The sequence below is a fragment of the Euprymna scolopes genome, chromosome 43 (assembly GCF_053919585.1).
Source record: "Euprymna scolopes isolate OS-2025 chromosome 43, ASM5391958v1, whole genome shotgun sequence".
In the NCBI taxonomy this organism is placed as follows: domain Eukaryota; kingdom Metazoa; phylum Mollusca; class Cephalopoda; order Sepiida; family Sepiolidae; genus Euprymna; species Euprymna scolopes.
Window position 1 is genome coordinate 33,882,778 of NC_136524.1, and position 20,116 is coordinate 33,902,893.

At 29.7% G+C, this 20,116-nt stretch overlaps 1 protein-coding gene across 1 annotated transcript in view; it reads left to right on the forward strand.

The window, feature by feature from the left end:
• LOC145268275 (exocyst complex component 8-like) overlaps positions 1 to 20,116 on the forward strand; it is a 149,125-nt gene that overhangs the window by 76,218 nt on the left and 52,791 nt on the right. Inside the window, exons 5-7 of the mRNA XM_080123646.1 lie at positions 9,637 to 9,779; positions 16,425 to 16,578; positions 16,803 to 16,935. Of these exons, the coding sequence (XP_079979772.1) occupies positions 9,637 to 9,779; positions 16,425 to 16,578; positions 16,803 to 16,935 (430 nt within the window). The remainder of the gene's footprint in view (positions 1 to 9,636; positions 9,780 to 16,424; positions 16,579 to 16,802; positions 16,936 to 20,116) is intronic.

Here is a 20,116-nt window from a genome sequence, read left to right on the forward strand (position 1 = left end):
TTTTTTTAAAGAATAAAATTGAATAAAGTTTATTTTTACAAGAATGTTTAGACATTTACCTAGCAAATAAGCATAAAAATATATAGGAAAAACCACGTTTATTATTTTTTTTAAATCCAAATTATACACTGGGTATGAAGTTGGCTTCCTTTTTTTTTTCTTAAACGAAAGTGACTTTGTTTGATAAAATTGTGCTTCGCGTACTCATGAATTATTTTTTCTAAAGAATAAAATTGAATAAAGTTTATTTTTACAAGAATGTTTAGACATTTACCTAGCAAATAAGCATAAAATATATAGGAAAAACCGCGTTTATTATTTTTTAAAAATCGAAATTATGCACCGCGTATGAAGTCAGTTTCGTTTAAGAAAAAAAAAAAACAACTCAATACCCGGTGTATAATTTGGATTTTTTAAAAATAATAAACGCGGTTTTACCTATATAATTTTATGCTATTTGCTAGGTAAATGTCTAAAGATTCTTGTAAAAATACACTGTATTCAATTTTATTCTTTAGAAAAAATAATTCATGAGTACACCAAACACAACTTTATCAAACAAAATCACTTTCGTTTAAGAAAAAAAAAGGGGGGGGGCAATTTGATACCTGGTGTATAATTTGGATTTTTTTAAAATAATAAACGTGGTTTTTGCTATATATTTTTATGCTTATTCGCTAGATAAATGTCTAAACATTCTTGTAAGAATTATCCATATTTTTCCACCTAAATTTTTACATAAATTGATAATTAACTTTTAAAAAATAGGTTCTTATGACCTATAAATTTTTTTTTTTTGTTTTTCTCTTGCAAGTAATTCAGAAGAATTTAGGAAAACTCATACCCGGAAAACTCGTCCCCTTTCGCTAGGTAGGACAACTGGTCCCGTATTTAATAAATATCGATTGAAAACACATTTTATGATCGTTCTTGAAGGAAATATTGTTTTTTTAAAATAGAATATAGACCCCCCCCCCTAATATTTTAAAAAAAATATTTTTACTTTTTAATTTTTTTTTTTTTTTTTTTTTAATAAAATCGATTTTCTAAGTGTTTTTGCAAAATTTGACAGGACGACAATAAATGTTGATAATTGATAAAATTATAATTTTAAATAATGCATGAGTGCATTTGGTATGAGAGAAAAAAAAAACATAACAAAAAAAACTTTTCAATCGATATTTATTTAATAAGGGACCAGTTTTCCTAACTAGCGAAAGGGGACGAATTTTCCGTGGTCGAGTTTTCTGGGCACCAATTCAGAATGCACACTAACAATGGCACAGCTAAAAATGGTAAAAGTAAAAATGGCACAAAGTAAGAACATAGAAAGGAACAAGTATAATAATTACCTGTTTTGTATGGAAGAAGAATTAAACATCATTAAATTTTGTCCATTATTGGACAGAACACACAACTAGAAATATGCATACTAGCAGATCAGGCTGTCTGAAGATACTGGCTTCCTAGCCTAAAATGCGCCTATTTTTTTTTCATTTCCCTTTGCAAAACTCAATCATGTTCTGCAAAGTAAAATCACAAACAGTTTTCCTCTACAGAACAACTAAATCAAACCCTACGAACATGAATAAATATTTGAATATATAAAGAACTTGAAACATAATGACTAAATTTGACATAAAATAGCAAGAAAAAGGTCTAAATGCAGTAAACCAAACATTGGGAAAAATTATATAAATATATATATATGGTGCCGGGAAAACTCGTCCCGGGAAAACTCGTCTCGGGAAAACTCGTCTCCGGAAAACTCGTCTCCGGAAAACTCGTCTCGGGAAAACTCGTCCCCTTTCGCTAGGTAGGAAAACTGGTCCCTTATTGAATAAATATCGATTGAAAACACATTTTATGATCGTTCTTGAAGGAGATATTGTTTTTTTAAATAAACTATAGCCCCCCCCCCATAATATTTTTAAAAAAATATTTTTACTTGTTTAATGTTTTTTTTTGTGTTTTTAATAAAAGCGTTTATTATGTTCATAAACGAGACCGCATATTTTTTTTTATATTAATATAAAAAGAATTTACGGGTTTGTATTAGTGTACACATAGATTCGAAAAAGTGTTCAAAAAACAAATATATAACAAATAAATGTTATCAAAGGCAAGATAAGTTACTTTTCTACCTAACTGGATATATTTTTTGTGTTTTTATTCAGTGTAACATGTTTATTCAGCTCGAAAAACATGCAATGTTTACCGATGTATTGGAAAATTCAAAATGGCAGCCGACTGTCTCTCGGAGAGGGTACGTTTGGGAAAAGGTATTATAAATAATAAACTAGACAAAATACTGTTAGAAATTCGCTCAATATATGTTACCGTGACATAAGTTGACATGTATTCGGTTGTTTTCTAACAGTATTTTGTCTAGTTTATTATTTATAATACCTTTTCCCAAACGTACCCTCAACGAGAGACAGTCGGCTGCCATTTTGAATTTTCCAATACATCGGTAAACATTGCATGTTTTTCGAGCTGAATAAACATGTTACACTGAATAAAAACACAAAAAATATATCCAGTTAGGTAGAAAAGTAACTTATCTTGCCTTTGGTAACATTTATTTGTTATATATTTGTTTTTTGACAACTTTTTCGAATCTATGTGTACAGTAATACAAACCCGAATTTACTTATATACTGTTGTTTATAAAAGGGTAAAATCGATTTTTCTACTTCGCCGACTATGTTATTTATTTATTTGGAATCGTTTATTTGGTAAAGAAAAAAAAAACAGAAAACAAACAAAAAACATGTCGGTCGAGTGTTACGGGAGAACGGGAAATAATGCTTAGGGGGTCTTGATAATCGCTAAAAAATAGAAAATTAAAGAAATTACTGAGGGAGATTTGGTTTTAAAAAGAAAATAATAAATTTTAATATTTTTTAAAATATAATTTAGAGAGAGAGGGGGGATAAAACATATCTCCCTTTGAAAAGCAACCAACAAAAAATGAAATTAAAAAGATTCTTGATAAACGATAGCGGAGTTTTCAATAAAATTGATTAATAAATTTATTTAGTGATTACTTTCTCTCTTAATGATTGATTTTAGAATTTTGAAGTAAAAATTTAAAAAATTAAAAATGAGTTAACGAGAGATTGTTAGCACATGGCATCTCTCGCGTCAAAAAATATTTCGCTTTTAATTTATTAGTTAATTTTTGCAAAATTTGACAGGACGACAATAAATGTTGATAATTGATAAAATCATAATTTTAAATAACGCATGAGTGCATTTGGTATGACAGAAAACAAAAACATAACAACAAAAAACTATCATAATTAAAAAACAAAACCAAAAGCGTAACGAAGAATGGAATCGCTCCCTGTTTTTTAATTTTTGGGTTTTGTTTTTTTTATTGTTTTTATGACTCCAAAAAACATTCGTTAAAATAAGAACAAAAAAAAATTTGTAATTAACTTTGTATGAACATAATAAACGCTTTAAAATAAGTGAAACCACTAAGAACTTAGCCAGTTAGGTAGAAAACGGACACTTAGAAAATCGATTTTATTTAAAAAAAAAAAAAAAAAAAAAAAAAAAAAACATTAAACAAGTAAAAATATTTTTTTTAAAATATTATGGGGGGGGGCTATAGTTTATTTTAAAAAAAAATATCTCCTTCAAGAACGATCATAAAATGTGTTTTCAATCGATATTTATTTAATTAGGGACCAGTTTTCCTACCTAGCGAAAGGGGACGAGTTTTCCCGAGACGAGTTTTCCGGAGACGAGTTTTCCGGAGACGAGTTTTCCCGAGACGAGTTTTCCCGGGACGAGTTTTCCTAAATTCATATATATATATATATATATATATAGATGTTGTTTTGTTTTGGTTTTAGCGATATGTTTTGAATGAATTCAATCATTTACGAAAGTGCATTTTTTACCTAAATGCGAGTTAGGAATAATTTTCCCTTTTAACCAATTTGGTACTCCCACATGGGGAGCTGTATATATATATTATTTTTAAAATGTAATTATCCACTGACATGTGTTTCATCGTCTATGACTCATCAGAGTGGCTGTATCTAGCGAGATTTTAAAAATAATATATATATATATATATATAAATAAAGAACTTGATGCTTAAAATCTTTTACCAAAATTACTATATTCAGTATTGAAATAATCTGAAAAAGGTTAATACAGTGTAACCCGGATATAAGAGACTCGAATAGAAGAAAAAGGATGAAAGATTTTTCTCTTGTCCCAAATTAGAGCCTTTACAGTCTAACCCGGATATAAGAAACACATGTGTATGTATGTATGTATGTATGTATGTATATATATATATATATATATATAATTTAGGAAAACTCATCTCCGGAAAACTCGTCCCGTATTGAATAAATATCGATTGAAAACACATTTTATGATCATTCTTGAAGGAGATATTGGTTTTTAAAATAGACTATAGCCCCCCATAATATTTTTAAAAAATATTTTTACTTGTTTAATGTTTTTTTTGTTTTTTTTTAAATAAAATCGATTTTCTAAGTGTCCGTTTTCTACCTAACTGGCTAAGTTCTTAGTGGTTTCACTTATTTTAAAGCGTTTATTATGTTCATAAACGAGACCGCATATTTTTTTTAAATATTAATATAAAAAAGAATTTACTTATTTAGTGTTGTTTAATTTATTTGGAATTGTTTATTCAGTAAAGAAAAAAAAACACCGAAAACAAATAAAAGTGTTACGTTAGAACGAGAAATAATGTCCGGTATATCACATCTTAGGGGTTTTGATAATCGCTAAAAAATAGAAAATTAAAGAAATTACTAAGGGAGATTTGGTTTTAAAAAGAAAATAGTAAATTTTAATATTTTTTTAAATATAATTTTGAGGGGGGGGGGGGTAAAAACTATATCTCCCTCCGAAAAACAACCAACAAAAAATGAAATTAAAAAGATTCTTGATAAACGATAGCAGAGTTTTCAATAAAATTGATTAATAAATTTATTTAGTGATTACTTTTTTTTTTTTTTTTTTTTTACAAGTTTTCCGGAGAAGAGTTTTCCCGGCACCTATATATATGGTGCCCAGAAAACTCGTCCCGGGAAAACTCATCTCCGGAAAACCCATACCCGGAAATCTCCCCCCTTTTTACTAGGTAGGAAAACTGGTCCCTTATTGAATAAATATCGATTGAAAGCACATTTTATTACCGTTCTTGAAGGAGATATTGTTTTTAAAAGAGACTATGCACCCCCATAATATTTTAAAAAGTTATTTTTAACTCTTGCTTAAAAAAAATAAGTTGAAATATGAAAAACGAAGCCAAATATTTATTTTAAAAAATGCTCTAGTTTTAAGACTTTTTGTGTCATTACGAAACAAAAATAAAGAAAGAAAGCATGTATTATCAAAGAAAGCAATTATTTTATTTAGAAGAATTAATTCAGTTTAAATAATTCTTGTGTTATTACAAAACAATAAAAAAGAAAACACAGTCTTATGTAATTTTGGAACCGCGCTTAAATAATAACATTATTTCGAAAGCCATTCTTAACATGGGGAGGAGAGGATATCATTTAAAAGTCATTTCGGGGGCACTTGTGCAGTACTTAAAAATACACAAATTTATTTTCTTTTGGAGGTGGGAGAGACTCGTTTTAAAACTATATCTACCTCAGTATTTTCTTTAATTTTCGGACATTTTTTTATTAAAAATTATTTACTAAGTAATGTCGAGTGCGACATTAGTTGTTATTTCTTTTTAATTAAATAAACTCTTTAAAATAAGTTTAAACACCAAAAACTTACAAAGCTAAGAAGAAAACGAAAACTTAGAAAAATCAATTTAATTTTTTTAAAACAATAAACATGTAAAAATATTTTAAAAAATATTATGGGATGTGCATTATTACCTAAAAATATACAAATTTATTTTCTTTTGGAGGGGGGCTCGTTTTAAAACTATATCTACCTTAATATTTTCTTTAATTTTCTATTTTTGAGCAATTATCCTCCTAAGATGTGATCCTCTTATGTTGGACATTTTTTGTTCATAAGTAATAAGACATTACTTTCTTTTTTTTTTTTTAATTAAATAAACTCTTTAAAATCAGTTTAAACACCAAAATCTTTCAAAGCTAGGTAGAAAACGAAAACTTAGAAAAATTAATTTAATTTTTTTAAAACAACAGTAAACAAGTAAAAATATTTTTAAAAAATATTATGTGATATGTATTCTCTTTTAAAGACAATATCTTCTTCAAGAACGGTCATAAAATATGTTTTCAATCGATGTTTATTCAATAAGGGACCAATTTTCCTACCTAGCAAAAGGGGTCGAGTTTTCCAGAAACGAGTTTTCCGGGGACAAGTTTTCCTAAATTCATATATATTATATCTGTAGAAATATATTTTCTTATAATATATACCAATCCTTATTTAAGAAGCTCAATGTAATTACAGAGCAATATATAGAATAAATGACAAAAAACTATATACCAAAATTCATGATGTTGACCATCTTATAATTTATTCCTTTAATTCAGTTGACATTCACAATTCTTGACAGTATCTGTTTCATTGGGCAAAATCAATCAATTATTATATCAATCAGTTAATCTATTATGCCCTTAACTCATCAGAAGAAGAAATAGCAACAATCAATCCATCAAAAGGAAATAGTGTTGTTTGACATGATTAAAATGCAAAAATTGGAAGAAAAGCTGCAAATACTTTTAATATGTTTCCATTACGCCATTTTGAATTGAAGCGCAACTCGAATATATATCAAGTTACGGTGTCTATATAGTCGGTCTCTTATATCCGGGTTACACTGGTAAAGGTCTATATGCATACATCATGAAAAATTATATAAAAATACATATATATGATAAAGAACTCGATGCTTAAAAACTTTTACCAAAATTACTAGATATAAGAGGCTCGAATAGAAGAAAACCAAATAAGAGATTCTCTGGTCCCAAATTAGAGCCTGTTCATGTACAGTGTAACCCGGATATAAGATACCCCCCCCACACACACACACATAAGAAGTCTCTTATATCCGGATTACACTGTATACTGTAAAACAACCAAGCCAAACATTATTCGGAGATATAAAGAACTTAAAAGCACAAAAATTACTGGATTTGTCATCAAACAGCCTGAAAAGAGATGATATGCCTAAAACAAAACAACCAAACCAAACACTGTGAATAAATATTTGAGACAACTAACCCCAAACCAAGAAATGTGTTAATTACTAGTTGCTGGCTGTATAAGTAAAAGACGGGCATGATATGGTTCTTTTTTTTTTTTTTTTTTTTAAATGTAGATATAATGAATTCTTTTTTATTTATTCATTGTATCACACATCTCTAAAAAAACGTGACATTTTGCTAAGGAAAAATGGTAAGCAGACATTTTGGCTCCAACAAAATATCCACCTACCACTTACTGACCCTACTTTCTCAACTGTTCTGCATTTTCTAATGCAAGAACATTCATTCTTTACTAACAAAGTTTCCTTCCTCTGCACGCATCTCTATATTTTCCAGATATCATCTTCCTCTGAGGTCATCAGATTTAAGCCAGTCTAAGACTCACATTATACATTCATCGTATCATTCTCATATCCATGCAACACCGCACATCCTTAGCCCTTAGTGGCCAAGTTTCACGTTTATGCATCCTCACACTGTATATATGCGTCGTAGACTCTATCTACCCTTGGTCAATAATGGTAATGCTTTGTTGGTTAGTAATTGCAGACTTTATCTACTTTTGCAATCACACTAGCACCTGTGTTGCAGAGGTGACAGACAACACTGAAAAATATCAGAGCTAGGCAAAACCAGTTGTAAATCAGATTGACATCAACTCTACATTCCGATCGAAGACTAGAGATCAGGAAACTGGCTTTGAAAATTTGGTAGATGATGACTTTCTCTTCCCTACAATCTCTTTCCCACAGAAGAGACGTTGCGAGGCTGCCTCTGCTCTATCCTTATTTTCATGGCAAGTGCTCGACTGAAGTACAAACTATGGTTCCTCTTTGCCAAACTTTCACAAAAAAAAATACTCAACCACTATAAACGATTTCCTCTACTCTCTATCTGTGCCTAAATCTAAATGCAGATTCCATGAACAAAGTTTCTTTCCCAGAACTGCCCGCCTGTGGAACATTGTTCTACTGTCCTGCTTCCCAGTTGAATACAACATGGTAGCCAATATAAACAAGTTCTTGTTGAGCCGTCCCATAAATAATCAAATTCTAGCCAATTTACACCATTAACGATTATTACACTACCACCTTACATTCATTAGCCTTTATCCTCAAGTGACTTTTGAGCCTTGATAAGCAGTGACTGCTAAGTAAAAAAAAAAAAAAATCAATGAAAGATGACCACCAACAATAACATAAGAAATGACATTGCTTAATATCCGGAAAGCTATTTATTTGCGGAAAATTATAATGCGATATTCGTTTTCAGCATACTCGAAAACCTTTAGCGCTAGTCATTTTAAAGAACAATGTTAAGGTGAAAACAATGTAAAAATTTACAAAATGCATCACAATGTTTTGAAAACGGAAAAACAGTTTTCTATTTTTAAGAGAATACAAACAAAACTCATTAATACGCTGACTTTAGTCAGTTCAGTGCTGGTCAGCACATTAGCGCCTAACAAGCTCAGTCGTAACTTTGCTTCCTGTCGTCATAAAAATATAAATCAAAGTCCAATAGAGATGGACTTCTATGCTTGTATAGCCTGTAAAATTTCAGCCATATCTGTCCTCATTTGTTACCGTTTTCTCATTTTTAACTTGAAGCATAAAAACATTGAACGCATAAAAGAAAAATAAATTAACATCATTGGAATGCCTATTCTATTCTCTTTCCATCAATGTAATTCTTTTAAAAATTGACCCACAAATAAAAAAGATATGACTTGTTGAAGTACATTAGGTATGTTATATTGCTGATGCCCACGAAAATATCACATATGCTTGTAATGCTATGTCTATCACTGCAGTCTTTTATTTCCCCCTTATTTCTTGTACAAAAAATGGAGAGGTAATGTCTGGGAATAGGCTCTCATCACACGAGAACAGTACTGCACAACTACCCTTCCTCTAAAAGCAATACCTCCTAAGACAACTCTTTAACCATTACACCGTCACTGTCATCATCATGTATCAAGCATTTTAGTGCAATAGAAGAATTAATAAAAGTAATAGTATAGTTGTGGCTTCAGACCAGCAGTTACAAAATCTCCAATATATTTTAACTAGCGTATGTACCCAGCATTTCCCGGGTGTGGTAGAGGGATTAAAATAAGAATAAGAGGTGGGGGGGAGACAAACTGGTAGTAGCCGGGGTGACTCAAAAACCTTACCCCACCTTGTAGAAAACTGCCCAGTTTAGGGTGAAGTAATTAATGTTTTTGGCCAATTTTTCGATATTTGCCGTTTGAAGGGTCGAGTTTTATAACTATACCGATTTAGTGGGGATCTGTCACCGGTGTTGAAAGTTTTTGCAAGATATGAAAACATACACACACGCGTTTTGCCCTTGTTATATAGAGATAAATGTGTGTATATATATATATATATATATATATATATATTTTTACTTCTTTTTTTTTTTTTTCTAGAGTGTTACAGAAGTTCCCGGTCGGCAACTAATTCACAATGGGGAATTGATTGAACTTGACTCCGAGACATTCACCTGTAATCGTCCAGTGCACGCATTTCTTCTTAATGACAGCCTTATGATTGCATCTTTATTACCTCACCGGTATGGTATACCAGAATTGACCATTTTTCACGTATCCAACATTAAGCATTTTGTCTCATTTGTCTTGATTCTTTTTTTTTTTCTTTCTTTTTGATCAAAAACAGGGCTTATTGCCACTTGGACATAAGGGACTACTATTTGGGATCATTTGGGATATTTGGGGACTGTGTAGGAAGTTGAGCAACAAGATGTCTATATATATATATATATTATTCCTTAATTGGAATTTTTTTATTTTGAGATGAGCATTTTATGTTAATTTTATTTTTATTTCGGACTACTAGTCTCATCTTTATTAGTTGTTGTTTTTTTAATCTTTTTATTGGTTCACAACGAAGACCAGAGGAAGTTGGCTGAAACGTTGTGAACCAATAAAAAGATTAAAAAAACAACAACTAATAAAGATGAGACTAGTAGTCCGAAATAAAAATAAAATTAACAAGATGTCTGTTCAGATTACATTTAAATTTCTGCAGGTTAGTAAAGGCAGGAAAGCAAAAAAACAGGAAGATAATTTCAAAGTCTAGTAGTCCGAGGTAAGAAACTATTTAAAGTAGAAGGCTTTCCGGCATCTAGGGACCTCAACAGTAAAGGGGTGGGATTTTGCTGCTTGTCTGGTTAGTCGGAGGTATTTATGTTAAGAGGTTACAAATGGATGAGTTTTCCATAGACGAGTTTTCCATGGACAAGTTTTCCGGGCACCATTGAAAATAAATGTTATTACTGTTCTTGAGGGAGATATAATTAAAAAAAAAAAAGACTATCCCCTCTAAAAAAAAAAAGAAAAAGTTTTTGGATTTTTAAAAAAAAATTCTACAAGAATGGAATTTAGGAAAACTCGTCACCAGAAAACGAGTTCATTTTTGCTAGGTAGGAAAACTGGTCCATTATTGAATAAATATCCATTGAAAACACATTTTATAGCCGTTATTGAAGGAGATATTGTTTTAAAAAGAGTATGGGCTATAGAGGTTTATCAGGTTTGTGTCTAACTCTCTGACTCCATAGAAATAAATAAAAAAACATATTTTAAGGGTGAATAAAAAAAAAGGCAACTTTATTTACTATTTGGAAGGTATATAGAGAAGGTTCGTTTTGTGGCAGAAGAGAATGTTCGTGAAATGTGTGTGAGAAAATCAACAGAAAGAATGTTCATTGGGTTACACTTATCGGTTTAGGTGGGAACAAAGTTGGTTTGAATTTACTTCGGTGTCTTCCTTTTCTGGTTTTCATGAATGAAGCAGTGTTTAGTCATTCAAGGCGTTCGGGCCATAACGTGGGGCCAGTATGTCGATTTTGACTTTCATAACCTTTTCGGGGCTCCTCCGGCCACGTGGGAAATCAACCGTCCTTTTTTTTCTTCTTCAAAACTCCAGAAAAAAACGCGCCAACAACCAAACTTCCTTTTTCCACCAGAAGTCCCGCATCTTCCAGTCCGCAGTCAATTCTTATTAATCCCTACAAGAGAATAAATATCCCATAATATTGTTTTTTTTTATATTTTTACTGTTGTTTTAAAAAAATAAAATTGATTTTTCTAAGTGTTTGTTTTGTACCTTTACTTCGTAAGTTTTTGGTGGTTCAACTTATTTTAAACAGTTTTCTTTTTTTTTTTTTTTTTAACTAGATAATGTTATTTTTGAACAAAAAATGTCCAACATTGCTATAAATTATGATGAATAATCAAAGAATAGAGAAAGAAAGAGAGTGGATATAAAAGCAATAAATTTTTTTATTCTTTATTTCTACTTCATTAAAGACTTTTCACACTGACTAACTAAAAGTATAGAGCAAACTAGCACAAAGCATTAACAGTGATTAGCCTCTATTAAAAAAAACCTAGCCCACCCCTACCTGTGTTAATGTCTATTAAAAAATATTTATCGGGGGGGGGGGGGGGGGCATAGTCCTATTTTAAACTAAAGGAATTAGAGCTCAGCTGCACTTCTTGAACAGTCCTACTTTTTCCTTGTCAAAATATTCACTTTTGCCGTTTTTATTGGTGCCATTTTTACCAAAATTCGTTTTTTCATATATAATTTTATGTTTATTCGCTAGATAAATGTATAAAGATTCTTGTAAAAATTAATTCAATTTTATTTTTTTGAAGAAATATTTGAGCAGTATGCCACACACAATTTTATATAAAAAAAAGTCAATTACATTTTAGAATTAAAACATCAAATTCATCCTCATTGCCTAAGTTGGATTTTTTTAAAAATAATAAACATGTTTTTTTATATGTAAGTTATGTTTATTTGCTAGATAAAAATGTAAAAAATAAACTTCTTTTTCGGTAGAAGTTTTATTTTGATACGACACATGATACCTAACGACTTTTGGAGTAACAAAATGGCGAATTGACATTTAGCGCCCTGGCTTCCCAAAAAACTACAATAATCGATAATACAATAATTGTATTCTTAGAACGGACACTTCAAAAAATTGATTTCATTTGCTTTGAAACGACAGTAAATGTGTCCGACATTTTCCAAGAGTCTATTTAATTTATTTTGTTTGTTATGCCTTTTTAAATACATGAGGATTTTCTAAGAATTTTTAAAATAAGTTTAAGTAACTTTTTATTCAGTAGTTTAAAGGCTTCCGATTTTTTTCAAATTTTTAAACAATCACAAAGTGATTTTTTATTTATTTATTTTTTTTTGGACTATTTACAAAATATTAAAATGGCTGATTTATTTATGAAAAATACTGATACGCATTATGATGGAGTTAATCTTGTCATAGTATTTCAATTTACTACTTTTTTTAATATAATAAGTGGAAAAGATAATAACAAATGGCCATATTCTTAGAACAAATACTTAGAAAAATTGATTTTATTTCCTTTTTAAAGGAAGGGGGGTAGTTAAAACTACATCCTCACAAGCATGGTCTATTTTAAATAAATATTTATTTCATAATAGTGCAATTTTCCTAACTAACAAAAATTGTCCTCTTTTTCCATGGATCGTTTTTCCTAATCTTAGAAGTATTTAAATGATTCTGAATTCCTTTGGAATTTTGACAACTCAGAAAAGTAATTGATTTTATTTTTCAACAATTTAAATGGCTGGCTTGATTATGAAGAAACCTAAGTACATTCTGGTCGATTTTATTTCATAATAAGATTTTAATTTACTACTTTTTTATTGCAAAAGATAAGTCAATGTGACATATTTTTAGAAATAGATTTAGAAACTTGAATCATAAATATTTTTTATTTTTATTAAATTTTATATTCCTTTTCTAGATAAAATATTTGCAGGGTGGTTTTAGCTCCTGTTTACAATTATAGAGAATGCAGCCTAGCCATTTTTCCACGAAGGCCTTTTCTGGAATGGCCCAAAAATCTATTTTAATTGATATTTATTTTGTTAAAATAACCAAATTTTCCGTTAAAGAACTTGCCATTCACTATTTAATTTTCTTAATTTCAATAATTCTTTAAAATATGCATATGACTTTTTAAATCATATTTATTCGATGTGCAGCATTTCATATTTAATTATTAATGTTACTAAGTAAAAATTTTGTATATTTTTTATTTAACATCTTTTTCCATTTCAATAATTTTAATAAATAGACCATCGTGACCTATTTTAATAACACTTTTTGTAATTATTTAAAGAACCTAATGAATTTAAAAGGAATTTAGTGGTAATTCATTTTTGGTACACCAGCACGCTGAAAAGTACGCCACGTGCCAAATTTCATTCCGTTATAAAAACAACTTTCTACAGAAAAAAAAAAGTTTCATCTAGTGAATAAACATAAAATTATAAACGAAAACCCATGTTTATTATGTTTTAATTTCAACAGCGGAGCTGAAGTCGATGTTTTCGATTGTAAAACAAAACAAATTTTTTTGATAAATTTGTGTGTGACGTACAGTTGAATTATTTTTTCTAAAGAATAAAATTGAATAAAGTTTATTTTCACATGAGTCTTTATACATTTATATAGCGAATAAACATAAAAATATATATGAAAAAGCATTTATTATTAAAAAAAAAAAAATTATGCAACGGGGACGAAGTTGGCTTTTTTTTCTTAAAGGATATATTGTTTTTAAAAGAGAATACACACTCCATAATAATTTTTAAAATATTTTTACTTGTTTATTATTGTTTTTATAAAAAAAAAATTATTTTTCTAAGAGTTTGTTTTCTACCTAGCTTTGTAAGTTTTTAGTAGCTCAACTTCTTTTAAAGTTAAAAAAACAAGTAGTGTCGAGTGTTACTTAAGAACAAAAATGTCAGACATGAGAGGATCACATCTTGGGAGTCTCGATAATCACTCAAAAATAGAAAATTTAAAAAAAAATACTGAGGTAGATATAGTTTTGAAAAGAGCACCCCTCCCCCAAAAGAAAGAAAATAAATTTGTATGTTTTTTTAAATATAATTTAAGGAGGGGTGGGGGCTTTAAAAAAAAAAAAAGTCCATTGACCTGCTGCTACAAATTCAAAATAGTGGTAAGTGAGCGAGAAAAGCAAAAGTAGAAATCAGGGATGCATTTCCTACAGGAGAACCAAAATATTGTTAGTCTCTTTTTTTGAACTGAATAAACACTTTCGCATAAGTTAAACCACTAGAAATATATCCAGCTAGGTAGAAAACAAACACTTAGAAAAATCGATTTAACAAGTAAATATGTTTTTAAAATATTATAGGGGTGGGTGTAGTCTCTTCTAAAAACAATATCTTCTTCAAATGTTTTCAATCGATATTTATTCAATAATGAACCAGTTTTCCTATCTAGCAAAAATGGATGAGTTTTACAAATTTAAATTTTAAAAAAAATAGCATTGAAAAAATCGCAAAATAAATAGAAGAAAATGGCATAGGAGTGGGGGATACAAGTTTACCAAAATAGTAGATACAATACATAAAAAGAAAATGAAATCAGGAAAATTGGGCAACAGAAAATTAGGCAATTTAGAAATTTTGCTTGGACCTATTTTGAAAATATTGGTCTAACCAGCCAAGCTTACAATGGATATTTGTTAAAAAGGTATTGGTTTTTAAATCAAATTTAAAATCTGCTTAGATCAAGTAACTTTTTTAAAGAGCTTGGCTCTTGTTCAAAATTCCTCCTATATTTTAAACACAAAAATAAAAAATGAATCTGTATGATGTATATATTCCTATGACGGAACAGAAATATCATTTCTAAAAATCACATAAATTGATTAAGTGATTTTATTTTTAGATAAGAAAGTCAAATTTTATTAGTATTGGAGGAGTGATTGTTTTGACCACCATTTTGAAAAAAATCTCAAAAACAATGCAAAACTTGTGAGATTTATATTGTAATACGTATGACTTCCCATTAATTTGTTAAAAATTATTTTCTTATTTAAAATTGAAACTACTTGATGAATTTATGTGATTAAAAAAAATTTTTTTTTAAATATATTTTTGTTTCGTCAGAGGTTCATGTATCAAACAGATTTGTCTTTATCTTTGTTTCAAAGACGGTAAAAAGTGGATCTTGGGTTTATTTTCAGTTTGTAACTCTTGTTTCTCTTATTTTGTTCTTTAGTCCTCATATTCCATGAACGATGTTTCTGACAAAGGGGGAAAAACTGCTGTTTTCTGGGTCAGAATCTATTCCATCTTAATCATCGATAAGTTTTTGACCTTGAAGTATTTTTTTTTTTTTTTTTTCGCTCCCAGCTTCATGCTTTGTCTAAAATGATTCCCATAAAATATGTATAGGGGAATTCTAGGCAAGAACCAGTAGTCTAAAGATAATTAAAATATTGATAACTATCGATAACCTAGCTACATCTAATTACTAATTTCATTTCATACATCTTCCACAAAATAAGCTAGTGATAATTTTCTATGCCAAAATCTACCCTTCATATTTTTTTCAGAAATCAAAAATAATTAACAATTCTGTGATATCTAAAAGGCATAAAATACATGATTAAAGCAATATATTCATTTGGATTTGAATGTTTCATTCAAAATTCTTAGATGGTTTAACGGCTATGCAAAAAAAAAAAAGAAAAAAAAAGGACATTAAGTTTTCTGGAATGTCGGATGGTGGTCAACATCCAATATGAGGATACCTAAACCAAAAATAAAGTAAATAAAAACAGATGATTGCCCAGAATTCGCCTTATATTAAAAACAAAAATACAGAAAAATCTTTATGATGTGCGTATCCATGAGAGAACAACATCATATTCCAAAAATTATGTAAATTGATCAAGTATTTCTATTTTTATAATGAAAATCATTTTTAAAAGATTTTAAGCGATTAATGAGAAATTGTAAAAATTACAAGGTTGAGCTTGCAAGTTTTAATTCTTGTGGATTTATTTGCCCTTGTTTTTTCAAAACAGTAACATGAAATGGTCCCTTTTTGTTTATTCATAAAATATGATTTTCTTAATTAAAAATAAAACTATTTGATCAATTTATGTGATTTTTGGAATATAACATTTTCATTCTGTCACATTATACAGATTTTTTCTTTTTTTGTTTGTTTTGTTTTATATATAAAGAGGAGGATTCTGAGAATCTAAAAGCAATATAGCATATCAGAAATATTGTTAAAGATTAATAATTTTTTTTTAATTAGATTTTATTTTATTTATTTATTTTATTATTATTTTTTCTTTTTTTTCAGACGTGGTCCTGTACGTTTCAAATTCCAAGAACTTTATGAATTAGATAGCTTAGCTGTTGTTAATGTCCGGGATGTCGACACTGTCAAAAACGCTTTTAAGATTCTCAAATTTCCAGAATCCCGGATTTACCAAACTGACAGTACAAAAGCAAAAGTAAGTTATCTAAATATTCTTTGTCATGTTTTTTTGCTTTTTTTCTTTTGTTTTTTTTTTTAACTAATGTGATATCGCAAAATGATGACAACTTAATTTATTTTGTTTTTGGATCATTATGAACAAATATTTTTGTATTGTGTTTTTTTAATGTTGAATGTTTTGTCAAGATATCAGTGATGGAGGTAGGGATGAATAATTTTCTCTTTTCATTTTACTTCTAGCGCCAATGGTTAGACATCTTAGAAGATTCAAAAAAGAAAAAAGCCGCCAGAGATAAGCAAAAAAAAGAGGCTGCTCTACGTTTATCAGAGCAACAAGCTGCCCAATCGACTGATGATAGTGAACCAGCCACACGTAAGTATTATCACTTATTCAGAAGAAGCATATGTATCCATCTTACATTTTTTCCTGGCTTCCTGACAATCTATTTATTAGCTACACCAAGGGTCGGCAACATATGGCCCACAACTCAAATCTGGCCCACAAAGACATTTTGACCAGCCTTAAGCCTGATTACTAATGACTCTATTTTTAACATTAGAGACGAGGCTTTCAAATTCAACAAAAGGCCTACTGTTATCTTCCTCTGATCACTCAACTTAATTTTGCAAAATCAAGATTAAAACCCAATCACCTCAATTTCTGCATACAAAATTTAAAAAAATAAATAAATGAATAAATAAACACAAAACAAAAACCAATTGACTGACCAACAATGGACATTAGGTGGAGACAGCTTCAAAGGGACAATGCTTTCTCAGTCATCTTTTCATTTCATTCAGATCTATCTAGCAGCTTTTGGAACATATGCCTCCCCCTCCCCTCTCAATGATTTTCTGGCATTTTTTCCAAAAATAATTTTCCGGAAGCCAAAAATCAAAACCAAATAAATTACAATGGAAGCTTAAGAAAATTATAGATACAAAGAACTTCTTCCAATCCTAATATTCAGCGCAATCCCAATCATTACCATGGGTAAGATCTATGATAGGTGTGTAGGAAATGTGATTTTGTATGACCCTCGATTAATTTCCAGATTAATGTATATATATATATATATATATATATATATATATATATATAAGCAAATAGTTAATAAAAAAGAAAAGCAAATTCTTTTTTATCTGCCTCTCTCCCTCACTCTCTGTATATATATATATATATATAGTAATTTATAAAATATATATGGCGATTAAGCTACACTGAATATTCAGCGTTTCATCCACTATAGGATTCGTCAGGCTTATGCGCGAATTCTGTGGTTGTTTCTCATTTTTATATATGTTGAGGATTTTAGTTAGCCAATCAGCTTTCTAGTATCCACCGCGCCCCTTCCTATCAGCCAATGGGCATGCATTTTATCGAACAAAGGATCTGTTTTAGAACTAGGTTAGTGGTTTAAGGCAGACGATTTTCCTCATTTCTACTCTGTATATATATATATATATATATATATATATATATATACAGAGAGAGAGGAAGATAAAAAAGAATTTGCTTCTTTTTTTTTTTTTTTCTTTTTTTAATTAATTTCGGATTTCAAAATCCTCATCAAAGGAAGTTCTTAAGTTTTATTGTTTTGTTTTTTTTTATTTTTTTCCTTGAAAGTAAAAGAAAGGAATTTCCAGACAAATGATAGGACAATTATGAGATGGATATGAATTGCAAAGTGAGACTAGATCCATCCCAATTGTTAGGTTGGGGTTAAGCTCTATGCTAGCTGCAATGTGATGTATGGCAGTGAGTGTTGAGACCTCACTCAAACTTCACGTTATGGAGACTTACCCATGCACTCATAATGGACTCTACTAATCTTTATATATAAAAGGCAAAAGTGGCACGCGTTTTTTGTATGTCCAAGAAAGGCTTTTTTCAGAGGGGTTACTATGTTTTAGAACTTTTTATATACTCCCTAGATTATAATATCTACAATTTGCGAATGCACATCGTATCTAGATTTATTTTGATCAACTTTTATAAAATTCACGCTATTCCATCCTCTCACATGTTTGTTCGTGTTTTTTGTATAAAAGCGAAACTAATCAAAAGCAAAAGCAGCTTCCTGGCTTCTCTGCCAGGGACGTTCAGAAAGCAATTAGCTTTGATCAATGTGGAGGAACCCCCTCATATCAGACAATTGCTATTTATTTGGACACTCCCTTTTTTTTTTGTGGGAGTGTCCAAATGAACGTGGGGAAACAAATCTATGAAATGGCAGAAAGCTGAACTGGCCTTCAGCCAACCTTTATTTCTGCACCTGTGTGAACTCATTCACTTAACAAATCAACTTTTTGATTGACATCGCTAAATTTGAACGCTTTTCAGCTGACTACAATATGGCCGTCTTCAAGTTGAATGTAAACAAGTTCTTTGATGAGCCGTTCCCCTTAAGTAATCCAATTTACCAAATTCACACTTCTAACGATTACTATATTGTCCCATTGACTACACCCTTTAACCTTTATCCTCGAGTGGCTTCCGGTCTTGATAGTAAAAAATTTTGTTAAAAAAAAAAAAAAAAAAAAACCTTAAGATGTAGTCAAGATACGATATCCTTATCATAAGTGATTTAAGATTTTGGTCATCTCTAAATTTGATGTCCTGATAAAAGCAAATCATTTTCGTTGCTTCAGGCATGTTGAAAAAAGCAAAGGGCATTTTAGCACTTGCAGAGACCTAAGACTAAACAACAAAAAGAAAGGCCTAAGATGTGGAAAGAAACCATCAGGCAAGATGGACACAAATAGACACAGTCAATCTCCATAACCATGATCACTGGAAACTTAGTACAAGGACAACCAGACAGCATCAAACCTCTTGTCAAAGGGATTGTATATGATAAGCCTGAATGAAAAATGACAATTTTTTTTTTTTTACTAATGAGTTACCACTTATCAAGGATAAACGCCACTTGAGGATAGAGACTAATGAGATGGATATATCATATAAGTTGAATATTAGAAGTTGAATATCATAAGATTGGAAATGATAATTGGACAAAATTTGGATGGTTTATGACATATGTTCATTCATATTTAGTTTGAAGACAACTGTGTTGTAATCTGCAGAAAAGCATTCATGTGGTAATGTGTTCCACAGATAAATTCTGTGAAAGACACTTTGTTTGGTCATTGTGACTTAGAGGACCAAATGAAGACTTACTTTTTTTTTAGTAATTTTTATGATATTAGGACCTTCTTATTCCCATATTTTATCTAATAATTCAAAGTTTTAAACTTTCACAAAATATTTTTCGGTTTTTGTCCAGAATTCTCATAATATTAAAAAACAAAAATTAAGAAAAATCTATACATACCCGTGACTGAACAAAAAATATCATATTCCAAAAATCAGTTGATCAAGTAGTTTTATTTTTAAGTAAGAAAATAAAATTTTTATGAGTAAGAGACTGTCTTATGTTGCAATCTTAAAAATAATCTCAAGCGGAAGATAACTCAACAATAATTCAAAATTACCAGAATTTTGTTGTAATATACACAAATTTTAATAAATAGCTTAAACATGATTTTATTTT